A 17,030-nucleotide genomic window follows, 5' to 3' on the forward strand; every position below is an offset into this window, starting at 1 on the left:
TATGCTAGCTGTTAATGTGTGACCTTTTTGTCCTCAGGAACTCGACTAACTCTTCTCATTTAGAAAGAAAAAAAGTAAGATATGAAACTGAGGCAACTGAGTTTCTGAATACCAAACCACTGCTTTATAATAAACGTATTTATCACTTCAGAACTCTAGTTCCAGATATAAAGTGTAAATTGTACTCTGACCAGTGTACAAAGAGGTGAGTGAGGAGCATGGACTGCCGGCCAGGTCATTGCAGTATGCAGAGCTGCAAGTGATTGAATTACAGTGGCTTAAGAAGTTCCTGTCTCCTCAGCTGAGAGTTTTACTGCCACTGGGCCAGCGTGCAGCTCAACTGATTGTACATGCACTAGCAGGCCACTAAAAGATAAGCTAAACTGATCCATTTTAGTTACTGCTGCCAGAGAATAAACTGACAGACTGCTTTTCTGGATGGTGCAGCAATTTATGGTTGTCTCAGCATAAGAGAATTTTGGATTTTGACTCCTTAATGAATAGTAACAGCCTTAGGAGTGAGACAGCTATCAGAGTCTCTTGGTTTGTCTTTCTGTTACCCGGTCATCTGTGCTGTGACACAGTGAAACAGCATTTTTGCAGTAGGTCTGCCTTGCTGAAACATGGCTTCTTTGGGGCCAGTGCTGCAGAATGATCAAATAAATAAAACCTCGGTGAAGAGGTGTTTTATACATATCCAGTATAGAGTACCTTTAATAATTTGCAGTTATGTATGCTGCAGTTTTATTTAAGGTTCAAAATCTGTTTTCCCAAAAGGCCAGCCTACTTCACCTTGCATCTTTTCACTATCAATGCTTTCATGGAGTTAAAGAGCTGGATGAAATCTAGTCGTTGAGATACATAACACAAATTCTTACTGTGACTGGATGCTTGCTGAGTGGTACTACTGAAAAATACTTATGAAGTGCCGTGTAATTACACACCTTGCTTTCCATGCATTTTATAAAATCATTTAAGGGAATAATGAAAATATTCTAAGTATCATCTTCACTACAAATCTAGGATTTATTTGTCTTGGACTTGATGCCTTTCTAAAGAATTCATTGTTTAAGTGTGTTTACTTTTCCCAAAGAAAAGATGACGGACACATATCAGCATGGTTGAGTCCTTTAATTGCGGTGATATATATATATAAAAGCAGTAATCATATGGATAGAATTTATGAGTTCTTAAGATAGTAAATTTTTGAAGTTTGTTGATTAAATATTCTTGTAAAATTCAGTATGCTTTTTGTGAATGGTTTTTGTTTTGTTTTAATAAAAAACCCCAAAGATTTTTCAGGTGATCATGGGTATTTATTTTTGTGTGCTCTTTGTATATTTTATAATGTTCCTGCTGGACATTCCACATGCAGACTGTGTGTGCAGCATTGCTCTTGTTTACAGGCAGTGTTTCCCAGAACTGCTGGTCAATCGCATGGGTTTTATTCAGCTGTTAGTATTTCTGTTGGTGATCCTTAAGGAAGGTGTGTGAAAGAGCCCAAACTGATAGGTTGCTGAGCAAAAAGAAGTAAAGTCAGTGCAACAGCTGGATAACATGCAGAAGAGAAAGGTCAATAGAAAGAAAGTGGAGAAAACCCTCTGAATTAGGTGGGCACTGGGTTGGATGGCAGTCTGAAAATTATCATCTTGGTTTAGGATCTCGAAACAATTAAGTAATGCATGCGGTTGCTGAAGAAGCCAGCTAACAGTTGCGTAACTTATGCTTGAGGACAAATGATGCAGCCTATGCAATGACATTTTTCTTCTGCACCTGTGAACTTCAAACATTTGCAGGTTCATTTTGAACCATCTGCTGAGGATTTTTTTTGTCCTCTTTATGAAAGTAACTATGGGATAGACCTAGTTTTTTATTCTGATTATTGGAGTATGGTTTAAAGAATGGATATGGAGGAGAGTTTTGAATGTAGTTTTCCAGAAGACCTTAATTATGCTTTTATTAAAGTTAATATTTTATGCATAAAATCACTGGTAAAAAAATATATTTCTTTCTTTGTCTAAAGCTGTGCAGAGCGAGGAGCGGTTGTGTGCATTTAAGGACCCATATCAGCAGGACCATGGAATTAGTGAGAGCCGAATCTCCCAGGAGAATGGCACAATTTTGTGCATGAAAGGTAGTACCTGCTATGGACTTTGGGAAAAAACACGAGAAGGAGACATACATCTTGTAAAACAAGGTATGTAACACTTCATTGTAAGTGCAGTAGTTTTGCTACTCTTCACTTTTTTTGTGATCTGGACAGCTAATATAAAGATGCACAGCTGCAAAGCCAGACATTTTGTTTGTGCATTGTACAAATGCATAATTTTGAACTTCCCATTTAGCAACTTTAAATATGAACAGAAAGTTTGTTTGAAATAAATTACTTCTAAAAAAGACCAAAAAGATTTGTGTGTAGGTTAAGGAAAAACCACTCAAATTGCTTGTTACTTAGGAAGTCCAGAGTTAGATGGCTTTCTTGAGTATATCTCAGTATATGTATTGATATAATGGTAAATTTAAAAATAAATGTCTCATTAAAAATGGATATTCATATTGACTGGATGTTTGTTTCCGAAGGAAATGGCACAAAGCTGTCATGTATCACTGTCAGTTTGCTGGTATTCTGCAGGGAGAGTGATGATAGGGAGGGGTGAAGTGTCTTGCAGTTGCTGGAGGTATGTGTGGGACTCTGCTCTTGTATACTTGGATACCAGTTACTGTAGTAGAAGGCTGAGTGAAAACTGGTATTTACAAACATCCTGTGCAGTTGTACTCAATGTTGTTGTTTTATGTTTGATCTGGTAGCCTGCTGAAGGAAGCAGTCTGGCTGCTCACCTCTGCCCCAACTCTGCCTCTGCCTTACGCGCATTTGTGTGTAAGCGTCATTTAACTGCTGTTGACCATACTTGAGAAGGAACAATTGCTGCAGGGAGAAAGGGCATGCATTAACCAAGAAGTTGTGATCCTGTAGAAGAGCCCAGGGATGGTGACAATGAGGAAAGACAGAATTTTTAGAAATTACACAAGAAGCACAAAAGTATAGATGAAGTCTTGTGACCTAGCTCTAAGGAGAGGACTAGGTCACAATTTCATCTAGAATATGGGCCAGAGGGTGGTAATATTATTGCCTGTGGTGTCAGAGAAATGAGGAATGGCATACATCTGCTTAGAAGGCTCAAGGATTCAGATTTTGTCATATTGAGGTTGACAGCTGGACACCTCTGATGTTGGCTGTTGTCACTGCCGATATTTCTTCTCTTTGGCTGTGGTAAATTCTGAAAGAAATTCTTCAGTTGTTGGTTTAAAAGGGCATAGTGAAGTCAGACAAGCAAATTACAGCTGTTTTCCCCCCACTCTGTAACGTTTAGCTGGGTAATGTATGGATTTCTGTAGGTGTGTTTAATTGTCCATGCAATAGAATTAATTTTATACCTACTTTAAAAATAATTATTTAATTTGTGTCTTTTTACAGGTTGCTGGTCTCATATAGGAGACCCACAAGAGTGTCACTTTGAGGAGTGTATAGTTACAACTACCCCTTCCTTGATTCAGAATGGAACATACCGCTTCTGCTGCTGTAGTACGGACTTGTGTAATGTCAACTTCACAGAAAATTTTCCACCTCCTGACCCTACTGATACGACACCTTACAGTAAGTCAGATGTTTCCACCTCTGTCACTTTGTGGTTTAAATAATTTAAAGAAAGAGCCTTCTTTCATTGGTACTGTAAAATGCAAAACCTTTCTATTATATGCAACAGAAATAGCAAACAGAACAGAGCTTTTCCATATGAAGTTTATAATGTTTATATATTCCACAGTGCTCTGCAAAGAATGAGTTAAATACTTACAAGATAATTGTTTGTATAGGCAACTGCTGAATGCAGATTACATTTTCTAAAATGGTCTCTAATCTTGGGTGCTTTGGTATTTGGATGCCCAACTTGAAGCCTGTGGGGCTATTCAGAAGGATTCAGACTTCTGCTAAACACAAGTTCATTAACACTATGTCACATTTGAAAAGTCTGGCCTGTCTATTCAGTTATGGTTCACAGATAGTTTTGAGCGGTAGAACCGGTCTTGTATCAGGCTGTTGAGATTCTCTTCAACAGTCTTACAGTGCTTTGAAATCCTACTGCTTTCTTTTGCATATCTCTGGCAGAGATTAACTTTGGCATAACATTCAAAGAGTACTAGCTTAAGCAATGTAGTTTTCTTCCAGATTAGATTATCTATTAAATTGTTTATTATAAAATCAACATAGCGTATGGATTCAAATCAAGGGATCAGACCACTTAACCTCCTGGTACAGAAGCAAGATCATGACTAGCAGACATGCTGTTATGCTGTGTTCTAAGAATTAAGAACCTGTAAAGAAGCTGAGTTAGTGACCTAATCAAAACATTTGGATAGCCTTTTCTAAATAAGAATTGTGAAAGAGAATTTGAATAGAGGCAGGTATGTAAATGGAGGTTTCTTTATGTTGAGAGTTCTTTATCAATTATGCATTTAATTGGATAGTATTTACAGCTATAGAATGCAAAAAGAATAGTTTGTGTTTAGGAATGATACTTGAATTAACTTAAACTCTAAGATAGTGAAGATACTGATACTTTCAAAAGTAGCTGTAGGAGGGAGTCTTTGTAAGCAATTTTGGTCAAAATGAGGACTTGACACGCTAAAAAAAAAGAAGCGACCTTTTACTGGGAAAGTGTATACAGTATAAATGGGTAAAGAGAGTAGGTAAGACATAGTGCCTTTTGGCTAATGATACTATTTGTAGAACCAGTAAACAATCACCATTTGGAATCAGTGTCTGAGGTCAGCACTGTGCAATGCAGAACAGACTCTACTTGACTCTGGTAATAGTCATCTGGTTGGGCTCCCCAAATGTGACTGGAGTTAGTGCTGTGCAGTGGATTTAGACAGGAGGAAAAAAAGGTGTAAAGATAATTCCTTGTCCCTTTCCATTACCTCCAAAACAGGAAGACAAGGTTCCTACAAAATGACTTGTGCTTGTGATTCTCCAAGGGTAGAAATTACAAGCTGAATTAATTCAGTTATTTGGTGATAAGATCTTCAAATAATTTTTAAGTGGAATTTTTAATACTGAAAGATCTAGCTTGACTTGCAAAGTGAGGGTGGAAAAAAAAAATTAAATTTGTAACATAGTCCTTAATTCACCCAGCTGTAATTGAGTGCTGCAGCATACATTTCTACTGACTCAAACTATTTTGTGTTATTTTGTCACCTTCCATTTTCATAGTACGCAAATTTGGCTTTAGGCATAAGCATAAGCAAAATAGATTGCTGCCTAACACAGTTGTCTGTCTGCTTTGACTAGATTAAGAGATGGAGATTGGCCATTCCAGCAGCATGGATGGCCTCATATGCACTCTGGTGTTTTATTTGTAAAGTTCTACTACTGCTGCGTCTGACAGGGACAGGGCTGCTCCTGGCAGTGTGAATCCTGTACACCTGCAGCACTGTGGAGGTAGAGGATAGTCTAGGAAGCTGGGAGGGTGAAAAAAGAGAGAGGCTGTGGCACACAGACCCCTGCAACATTACTGACCCCCATTCCAGGTACTGGAGTCTCCACAGTCCCTTTCCCAGCCTTCTTGACTACTTCTAGACCCATTTTGTTGCTGTTAAGATTTAGTTTTGCTACCTCATCATTGAGGACAAAATTCTTGCTTTAGCCAAATTGAATTTTTATGGAATTGTTGGGAAGCTTTGAATGACCTACTAAATACCTTACGTGGGCACTCTTTCAACCTTTCTGTTGAGGTTGTCAGAATGCTTTAAGGACGCTAGTAAGCTTAGCTGCACAGCCTGGGGCAATCTGCATCACTATACCTTTTAGATTATTAAATTGAACAGGTCATGGCCATATGGGAAATCTGCAGAAGGTTATTTCAGTACAGCCCATGAACTATAAGAGCAGCATTTCATCTATATTTTTGATAAGGCGTTAAAAATGGTGTACATGGAATAGTTCTTGAATGACAGAAAATAAGGTATGTGGCCTCTCAGAACTGTATTTGTGATCCTGTACATTTAAAAGCAGGTGTGATTAGTGTATGGTTAATTATATGAAGCCTGATGAATTCAGACAACAATTAACTAAATATTTGTAAATATTATTCTGTTGATTTCCAGTAAAATCACTCAGAATAAAAAAGTTCCTGGAATAACAAGTAGAAATTCAGCTATAGTTTAAAAACTAACAGAACCTGAAAACACTACTGATGAACCTAGTCAATTTAAAACTTCATTATTAGGGAAGATTGTAGGTGTTCTTTTAAAATTATTTCCTTGCACATACATGAAGGATCTGTGAAAACAGCAGAATACTGTTAGGCTCTTGATCTAAATCTATCCAGAAAAATAATGTAGGAATAAAAAAATTGCTTTATATGATCTTTTAGTTGCAGTTTTTTGTAGGATAATTATCGGTGGTGTATTGATAGATGTAGTTAGTCTATAGTGATTCGAGAAGGTTAAAAGTAAGTTAGTTAAGATCTTAATATGTTAGATGTAACAAATTATTGTTGTCATAAAATACAGCAATTCTTCTTTTAAATATTTCACTTAATTTTTATGTCGTTGTCTTTCAGGGTATCAAAACACATTTATCTTGCAACCAATTCTGTGTAGAATGGAATATATATATATATATATATTTTTAGTTCACGTTTGGTCAGGACATAAATATAAGAAATCCATCCTATCTGGTAACAAAACTTTTATAAAAATTAAATATAAGTTTAAGGATAAACAGGTTCTTGAAACCTTAAATTTAATCCTTACTGCTTCTTAATGTGCAGCTGGTAATTTAAAGCAATCATTTATCTAAATAGTCATAATATTCTTCTCTTCTATCTTAAAGATAATCCAGGCAGATTTGAGTAGTTGTTGGTTGCTAGTCCCTCCAGCTAGAATTTTGCAAATGCTGTAGGATGGGGTGTAATCTAGAGCCCACAGTCTGGAGGTATTAAAAATGCAAAGATTCAAACAGCTGTTTCCTGATGCCAGGAGGAGTAGAGGTTGGAGAATGGTGTTTATTTCAGATCTGAAGATTTGCCTGTGGAGTTTGAAGCTACTAAAATGCAGAAGGTCAAAAACAACCTCTCATTTGCAACTTAAGCTTGCACTTTTGGGGAAAAATATGCTTTCTCATGCTTTGCTAAATTACTCATGGATAGATTCATTATTTTTTCCATCTGGTATTTTCACAAAAAAAAAACAGAAAAAAAAAATCCATCTTAACTTCAGCCAGTGTGTATGTGTATATATACCCCTTAACCCGACCTAAAAAGGACCAACTATGGCTTCCTGAGTAAATGTTTTGACATATGTGTTTACTGTATCAGCTTTTTCAAATATTTATTTTGAGACTTGTTAAATATCTGCCTCTCATGTCTACAAAAGGCTTCCTAAATTCTGAGGCTGTTTTGAAGACAAATTTATTAGTTTTACAATCATTCATAATGGCCATTTAAATAGGATTTAAGTAGCTAAAGAGGTAAATTATCTCCCTCAGTGGTCATAGATATATTGCTGTAATGAAACATTCACGTTAAAATAACATCAAGATGAAAGCAACAAAGCCTTTTCTTTTTTTTTTTTTCCCCCCCTCAAGGCTGCATTCCTGTTACTGCAAATAAATGAATCTTACAGCAGCTAAACTAGTGTTAAGAATATATTTTTTTTCTATGACAGGTGATGTATTTGCATAATACATGGAAAAAACCCCTGGCAGCAACAGTTGAACATTACTGGTACATGTTATTGTTGAAATGATGTAGAGGTTTTCTCCTCATAGCAACAAATAATGGCTTCAGTTTTTAAAGGATTTGGAAACTTATATTGAATAAGAGCACTGAGATTTGGATATAAATAAACTGCCTCACACAGCAAAGGAAGATGGTATTTCTTTATGCTAAAACACTGATAGATGGGTTTATCTTTCCAGGATGATACCATCCTGTCCTTTCTTTGCCAGCCTTCTATCTTTAAGTGCCCACAGGATTCTGTGGAAACTTTGAGGAATGCTACCATTAAAAAAAAAAAAAAGTAATTGTTAACATATGTGGCTGGGTCAGGTTAATTAAGGTAGTAACAGACAGTTTTCATTGAACTATTGCTTTTGAGAGGCAGCAGTTAAACTCATGTTGCTGTGGGCACATGGAATCTCAGAATTATTTAGATTGGATAAGACCTTTAAGATCATCAAGTCAATCTGTAAACTTAACACTGCCAAGTCCACCATTAAGCCATGTCCCTAAGTGCTACATCTACATGTCTTTTAAATACCTCCAGAGATGGTGACTCAACAAATTCCCTGGGCAGCCTATTCCAGTGCTTGACAGCCCTTTTGCTAAATAAGTTTTTCCTAATATCCAATCTAAACCTCCCCTGGTGCAGCTTGAGGCCATTTCATGGCCCAATGTAACTCCCACTGAAGTTGATTTAGATCATGTCAGGCTAATTTTGGAAAGTTGTAACCCTGCTCACTCTCTCAGTTGTTATCTTGAATTGCTTTTTTCCGGAGAGCAGCATCCAATATTAATTTGTAGTTGAAATGCATTTATTTCATCAGGGTTCTGCTTGCAGTATCTGATTAAGTTTGTAGCCAGTGTTTGAGCTGGTCTTTAATTTCTATTCTGCCTAATCTAAGAAAGTGCTCTGTAAATAAGCATTTTCCCTTATTTGCATGATAATTTTTTTTTCAGCTGATTTGGATGTATAGCAAAGGGAAAATTACAAACCTTTGCAAGGTGGCGTATCTTCTCTCTTGAAAGATGGAGGTGGGACTGGTCCACACGAGGTTTAAAACGCGTGCACTTGAAATGAGAGGGAATCAGTTAGGCACATCTTCCCTTCAGTGAAGAGATAAAGATATGTTTTTAATGTACCTTCACTATATTATAAGGCAGGGGAGGAAATATTAAGACAGTAAAAAAGTTTACTTTGAGACAGCTAAGTATTTGATGCAAGAGGATGATATTGTGCCTCCTAGGAGCTTATTTTAGGGCACTGTAAAAATTGAAGATGCTGAACTGCTGAAGGAGATACAGATGAATGTGCATGGAGATTTCTAAATATGTATCTTTGTTAAAAGAGATTATATGTGGAGCAGTTCATAGAGGGGAAAAAATGAAAAGGGGATTTTTCTTGGGAATAGTTCTTTAAGTTACTGACATAATGATGAAATGTTTGGGATTTTTGGCCAGCTGTTGACAAATGTGTGTTTTCATGAAGCTTCAGTTGCCTTTCTGTCTGAAATTTGATGCATGTTTAAAAGAAATTCTTGTATTTATGTTTTGCTGTTTATTTGGTTACAGGAAATTAATTAACTGTGGAGGAGGTTGTGACACAGGGTGCACATTGCTACAGATACTTAGTGGTAACATTTTGGAAATGTATGCTAATTAAGGCTATTTCTTGTGTTGTTGCAGCTAAGGGAAAGGTGATAGTATTATGGATTAATGTAGGGGAGAAAAAGTAGAAGTGAAAGTTGATGCAGGTAGCCAGCAAAGTATTAAAGCAATTAGTATAGCAGGTTATATAGAAATTCAAGTGAAAGCCGTAGTTCCTGTAGAATCGGAGGAAGTTTTTGCAAGTCACTCAAGATAACTGGTAATGCTTGTTGAGTAACTGCAGTTCAGTGATTCTCATTAGAAACTGGTATATCCAAAGCAGAATCTCTTAAAGATTGTTGGTGGCAGCGCTTAATGTTTTAACTAAGACATTATATTCTCCTGGGATTAAACTTGCATCTTTACTGAATTTAAATGTAAAGTTTTGATGTGCGATTGGAGTCTGAATACGAAATGTTAGATGTGAAGGAAAAGCCTACTTAGACAGAAAACTATACATGTAAATTTTTTCTCCTACAGAAACATTTAATCGGGAAGATGAAATTGAAATGTTTTTGAAGTGTTTGGAAATGTTTTCAAATTTCTTTTAAGCACCAAACCCACAAAATGCTAAACGCTGTGCTAAATAAAATAAAAACAAACATGTTTATTTGAAAAAGGAGAAAAATTTCAAATATTATTTTCACCAAAAGAAAACCCTTGATTTATTTATTTATTTATTTATTTATTTTTAGTGAGTGCATTCCCTATTGCTTTATCAAACTGCTGTTTGGAGCACGCTTGATAGTAGCTGTACAAGGTAACTTCAGAGCTGTGCCAGGAGGCATTAGTACTCTGTTATGACCTGGAGGTCCAAGAACAATTTGCAAAGTTCTTTTAAAAATCTGTTGGAATCTAAAAAAGAGCTTTTTGGATGCAAAGGGGGATTTTATCTTCATGTTGACATTTCAGTAGTGTGTTTTTGAAGTACTAGAGCTATAACTACACTTTGTTTCAGAGGGTTAAAAATATTTTACTTTAGAGTCCTTAGAGATCTCCTTCAAGTAGATGTGAAAAAAACTTTTAGCTTATTCATTTTATATAATTGTCTGGTCTGCATCTTTGTCATCTTTGAAGTGTCCTGCATATTTCTGGTACTTACACAGCAAGTATTTTATTTGAGCTTAGGGTCTAGAATGAAGAAAGAACCCATCCATTTTCTGAAATATAATCGGTGGGTTTTGCCGCCTTCAGTAGTAGAGAAAGCATACATCTTAAGCCAACTAGTATCTGTAAATAGGTGATTCACAGTTCTTGTATTAAGTGCAGTTTTTGAGGCACTAATTTGCATCTCCACTGGAAATTAGTTTCTTATAGTTAGTATGTTTTATTCACTTCTAAGAATTTAAAGATCTGCAGATATCTTTGGGTAATACAAATACAGTAAATACAATTTTTCCATTTAAAGGAATGCTGAGTATTGTCTGATTTTATATTGTTATATAATAAATTCAGCGTCATAATTAGCAGGTATCTGTTGTGTCAGTCACGGAATCACAGAGTGGTAGAGGTTGGAAGGAGCCTCTAGAGATCATTTAGTCCAACCTCACTGCCAAAGCAGGTACATCTAGAGCAGGTTTCACAGGACTGCATCCTGGTGGGTTTTGAATAGTGAAAATGCACGGTGAGGCTTTATTGTGAATGCATTATAGACACAAGACAAAAGTAAATAAGGCTTATAAGAATGGGACTCTTTCAGAATGGATTGGAAAGAATGCAGTGGAAAATGGAACTGTAAGTAAAAAAGGTAGTAGATAAGGAATTGTTTTGTCTCATCTCAAGGAAAAATGAAGAACAGACAAGGCTGCTATACTCTTTGTCTTTATTCAGATGCTGCAGTATGCAATGTAATACACAAATATGATATATACAATATCAGTGTTATTATAAACAAATCCTGTGCTGTTATTTAGCAACCCAGATAATTTGAGAAATAATAACTATTCCACTCCAAAAATTTTGAGACTGGATGCTTCAGAGTGAGTTAAGACTGCAGCACCATGGAAGCGTTTCTCCTTTGGAGACTTGCGAATGTGGTTAGGTAACTCTCCTCAACAAAGCATCCTGACTGAATTAGCCAAGGTACCATACATTGTAGTCATTATCTAGCAAAATTAAAACACAGCTTATGTTTTGTGAATATTCTATCTGTCCATGTCTCTGTTCTTTTTTCTAACAACATTTAGTTTCACATGAGCTTTGTCGATATCCCCCTCTCAATGTCTTGGCATGCTAAAAGCTTCTTGCAGTGAGCAGGAGTGGCAGAAATGGGTGTGCACAGGCTTCTCCCCTGCTGCAGCTCCTGACAGAGGGCATTAGCTTCAAAATACTACAGCTGTATCTCCCTGGGCAGGCTGGGGCTGCTAGGCTTGCTGAGATCGCTGCTGCTCATAATCCCCTTTCTCCTGTGATGCTACCGTGTTGCTCCTATTTGACTTTTAGCATGGTTCTACTCAGGTTTTCTTTAACAATGTTGAAATGAATGGAGTTAAGATTAAAAGAAACAAGAACCCTGCAAAGTTCAGTTATAAAGCACTGCTAGGTGCTGCCAGCTACTACTAATAAATTCCCACCCGCACCCCATCTCCAGTTTTATCTGTCCCCAGTACAGTAATGGTGAGAAAGGTCTTTGTCTGTAGACTACTGAAATAGTAAGAGGCAGACTTGGGACTGGAATTGTTCAGTGCAAAACAGAAGATTGCTATAAATATTGGGTCTGTTACTGGCTGTTCAGTACTATTAAGCCCATCTGTGCAGAATAGGGTTTAGATCACAGAAAACCTTTTGTGTCTTTTCTTGCTCCTTAATTTGGCATTTTCAATAAGCCCCACTTGTTTCTGTCCTGTATGCTAAACTTACTGACAAAAATCTGATCATATATAATGGTTTTGTCTAATACATTTTACTGCCTTGATTTTGGAACTGTTACAACTGTTCTTGACATTTAATGTACACTCAGAATAGCCCTCTGTTAGCCCAGCTGCTTTGCAGTCTTACCTGAGTTGCATCCATGGTTCAGCACAATGGAACCTGGCCTCCTCGGAGAGGACTGAAAGTCTGGACAGATGATTAGAAGGAACTGGCTCTTCAAAGTTGGTCATCAATCACTCTTCCTTTTTGAGCCTTTTTGAGTAAATTTTTTTTTCTTTATCTAGCAAACATTGTGATCTTGAAAACCTGATGCATTACTTAACATTGATTTCTGGCCCCTTTATTTATGGTACTGTGTACAGTGCATCTTCAGAGAGGAGACTGTCTGAAGGTGAAACACTAAGTAATTCAGTCTGGCACAATCTTTTTAGGAGGTGTAGGTAAATAAAGCTTTTGGTTTTTAACAATGTAGTAAGTTGTTTCTAAGAACAGTTGAATTACTTTCCGACAAAGCATTTGAAAGAGCTGGAATTATGTCAGGTAGATGTTGGGCAGCTCGTGCAGAGAAGTGCGGAGCAGGCTGTGGGCAGAGCTGCGTTCCCCCAGGCCAGGGAGCGAAGGCTGCAGGGCAGCACCATGCCGGCCCAGCTGCTGGGTCGGGTCCAGCTTGCGGGCGCTGCAGTCAAAGCCTGAACTCAGGACTGTCTGTGCTTTCCTCTGTATGTATGCACTAAAGTCATTGTTCTTTATGTGATTTGATTTCTTTTTATTGCTTTCACAACTGTGCTCTTGGAGCTGTACTTGATATGAGCTACAGTTTGTCTATTTCCCTCCACTGTATCAGAGAAAATCTCTGTGTGTGGATGGATGCTGGAGATCAGGGTTTTAAATTTGTTTTCCTTCCAAAGAAAGGCGTATGTCCTTTTTACTAATAAAGCCAATGGCATATTCAGGTAAGTGCCTCAGGTGTTTGCATTATGAACCTGTGACTAACTCTGTTCCCGAATGTGAAGTTTTGTAACTGGGTAACTTGGTCCTGACACGTGTCATCCTGGCTATAGATGTATTTGTTATTTCTGAAGAACTGAAGTCAGAGAGGTCTGAGGGGATCTTTTGGCCTTCTGTCTAACAGAAACCATGTGTTTGAAAAACAGAGAGAGGACAGGGCATCCAGGGGAACTACTGCAGGCAGGAAAGCACAGCATCAGTGTGCTCCTGGTCATGTTACTCCTGATGGTACACATATTGCAGTTTTTTTTCAAAGCTGCCGCTTTTCAGACCAAATAACTCCTATTGTTGGTGTCCAAACAGGAGATGGTAACAGTATATTCACTAAAATCTTAATGTGGATTCCTATTAATGTAACTGTACTATTGAAAAGCCTTCAAGCAAACAGAGAGTGAAGTTGATACCAAAAGTCTATTGACATTTGTGTTGGTTATATAACCAAGAAAGCTTACTGTTGTTAATAGAACAGGTTAGGTTAGGGTGAGAGGAATTCCTGAAAATATTATAAGAATACTCATATGAAATATAAAGAGTAGAGTTCCTCAATTCACATCTATTTCTGTATACCTGTACTGAGTCTTTCTTTGTGTCTTTTCATTTTAGCTTGAAGTTTTTGTGGTGTTAATCTTCCCAGTCACACAGCAGTTTTGTTCACTTTCTGTGATAGGTTTGGGAATGTTCCTTCCTTGTGTATTTAAATAGCTGTTGTTGATATATACAATTCATTATTAATATTTTTGCTGGTTTGTATTTAATAAATACAATGAACAGTGCTACGTTGCTATGGACACTAATACCTAAGCACTGGAGTTGGGAGACTGAGTGTTGTGTCTATTTTTGTGTTTGACAGAGACTTTCCTTATTGCAAGTCTCATTAGGACTGGATTTGTGATAGGAAATCTGACTTCTAATGCCAGCTGGTAAAATCTGCAGAATTTTTTTAGCTTCCATACTTTCAATATCAGAATGGGTATGGATCTTTCTAAATAATGAACATCATCAGGTTTGTGTAGGCAGTCCATACATTTCTTTCTCAGAAATCTGTTTTGATATTGTAAATATTTTATTTTGGGATACTAAGATACTTATTCTGTAACACACTTGAAAATTTGAAAGAAATCAATATATTAATTTGTCTTAAAATATAACTTATATGGTTTTGCCTTGTTTCAGTTAATTTGTATAGTATTCTTCTGTACAAAATTGTTTAATGAACATTTGCTATACAGATATGTCTAAAGGGAGAAGTTAGAAATCCAATCTCTAAGGGCAAGGAAAGATACTGAAAGAGGCAAGTGTGAAGACTTCCTAATGCCTTAGCTTTTCTTTCTTGTTTTAGAGTAGAAAGAGAGATTTGACGTTTTCTGAGAGGTCTGAATAAGGACTTCTTTTTCTAAGACATCCGATACCAAGTTGCACTGAGACTGAACAGGAGTTTTTGAATCCAGTTCTTTTAAATTCCTTTGGAGGTTTCAGTGAGGTGGATTAAGTGTTTCAGTACTACCATTTTATGTGTTTATTGTAAAGCTTGAGCCTACAAAATATTGCATATATATTTCTTGGCATTAGACCAAGTATTTCCTGAAAGTTTCTGAAGTATCTGTGGATGATGTTAGACAGCTTTCAACTTTGGCCTGGATTTTTGCCTTCCTTTAGACTGGTGGCACGAGGCTCATTTAGGAACTAGTTGCAAGCCTGTAAATATTTTCTGGACTACCAAAAATTTCCTTGTTCCAGACATTTGTATTGACTTCAAAATTATATATACTTTGAGGAAGCGTAAGATATCCTTGAATCCTGTGTAAAAGCACTTACCGCTTTTGTAATACTTGTACAGGAAATATGAGTGTTAGAGCTGTAGCAGTGAAACTGATTTTTTTTTTTTTTCCCTATGCCAAATCAGAACATTTCCATTTATCTTTGAGTGATGTTTTGGAGCACTGTCTATCAATCTCCTCACAAACTAGATGTGTGTATCTGAAGGAATACATGGCTGATGCATGCTCTAGACAGCTGGAGCCACTAAGATCATTGTTGCTTGGTTGTAGTTCTATTTCTCCCATTAAATCATTAACTCACTCTAAAAGTAGTCATGTGGGATGCAGAAATAGAAGTTTAAAACCCAACGAATTAGTACAAATGTTATAAAACACACATAAAGTTTTCATATATATATGTCCCTTTGACATGTGAGGTTTTACTGTTTAAAAACCCCAACAAAACGACACATACAGAAAACCCCAAAGGAGAAACAAAACCCCCCAACAACAACAAAAAAAGACAAAAAACCCCAAGGGTGGAGAAAACAACCACATTCACATGAATACAAACTCCTGAAATGTAGACATCTAAACTGCAGCAAATACAAATTGGTTATATTCTAGCTGCAGTTCTGTTTCCTTTGTTTCTATTCTCTGAGGATATAATTGCAGTGAGTGAGGCAAAATGGATGATGTTAACTGAGCCACAGTGAATTACACTCAGTGAATTACACTGTGCTTCCTTTGAATGCAGGTCCAGACACTGCTGCTCTGCAATGCTGTGGGAAAGCAGAGAAAACTTGGTGAAAACTTACTGCGAAATAAAGCACAGGAAAACACCAGAAGCCAGTGATAGGTGGACATACAGAAAATATTAAAACTGGTCTTTGAAAAAGTTTTTTAATGACCCTGAAGAGTAACTGAAACTTCTCTGTCTTCATCAGTGCTGTCAGCAGATCAATCATGCACTTGTTAGCTGTGTAGATGAAGCTGGGAAGTGTCAACCACCACACGTAGGTTTGGGTTTGCTGAGCACTGTACACATCTACTTCAGACACTCCCAGCTGTGGAGCCATTCATAGCATCTTCAGAGCAAACTAAAAATATGTGTGGGTGAAATAAATATGGACTGCAAACCAAAAGCATTGCACATCTCCTGAGCACTGTGCCAGGAGCTCTGGGAGAGATGCTGTCCACAGGCCTCGCAGGTCTTACAAGCAGTGCTTGGGCAGGCACACTTGCAATGAGAGAGTGCCAAGGAAGTTGTGGGCTAACCCTGCTCAGCTTTGGAGGGTTAAATAGGAGACTTCTGCTGTCCAGCATTCAGAGAAGAGTTAGCGTGTAATGGCAGTGGGAGAGAGTGCATCAAGGGAAAGGTTTTAAACTAATTTGAGATTTCAACTGTAAAGCTCAGGTATGCTAACATTATTTTTCCTGTTTTTATACAGATAAGTTAAACAGGATTTTTTTTTTTTTTAATACTATTCTTTTAAGTAAAACAGAAAACATCAAGCTCTACTTCAGGGAGAAAGTTTTTATAGTAGTCTTGGGGTGTTAGATATCTGTTATGAAGACAAGAATAATTAAATTTTGCTAATGGGGAAAACTCAAATTGTGAATCCTTAATTTCACTGGATATTCCAGAATAGACCAAGTAAAATAAGGTACCAAAGATATTAGTGTGAATAGCTTCTTTCAGCTCTGCTGAACTTGATCCTACACTGAGCTAGTGTGTAGTAGTGTAATCTGTAGTAGACTACACAGAGCAAGAAGTGGAGGTGAGCACAGTCCTGCATTTAGTAAGAGTCCTGGCTATGTGGTCACCATGTTATGTTTGCTGTGGAATGTTGTGTTTGCTGTGGAACAGCAGTTTCCTATAGTATGGGGGAGTGCAGCGTTAAATATTTAATTAGCTGTGTCACCTAAATGTTCATCAAAGACATGTTCATTTTATGCCTGCACACTT

The 17,030-nt window shown here is 37.1% G+C and overlaps 1 protein-coding gene across 1 annotated transcript in view; it reads left to right on the top strand.

Annotated features, from left to right (window-relative positions):
* Positions 1–2,001: 2,001 nt before the first annotated feature.
* BMPR2 (bone morphogenetic protein receptor type 2) overlaps positions 2,002–17,030 on the top strand; it is a gene marked incomplete at its 5' end in the record, with an annotated part of 49,098 nt that continues 34,069 nt past the window's right edge. Inside the window, 2 exons of the mRNA XM_010170155.1 lie at positions 2,002–2,197; positions 3,476–3,655. Coding sequence (XP_010168457.1) covers positions 2,002–2,197; positions 3,476–3,655 — 376 coding nt within the window. The remainder of the gene's footprint in view (positions 2,198–3,475; positions 3,656–17,030) is intronic.

Source organism: Antrostomus carolinensis, unplaced genomic scaffold (assembly GCF_000700745.2).
Source record: "Antrostomus carolinensis isolate BGI_N321 unplaced genomic scaffold, ASM70074v2 scaffold50196, whole genome shotgun sequence".
In the NCBI taxonomy this organism is placed as follows: domain Eukaryota; kingdom Metazoa; phylum Chordata; class Aves; order Caprimulgiformes; family Caprimulgidae; genus Antrostomus; species Antrostomus carolinensis.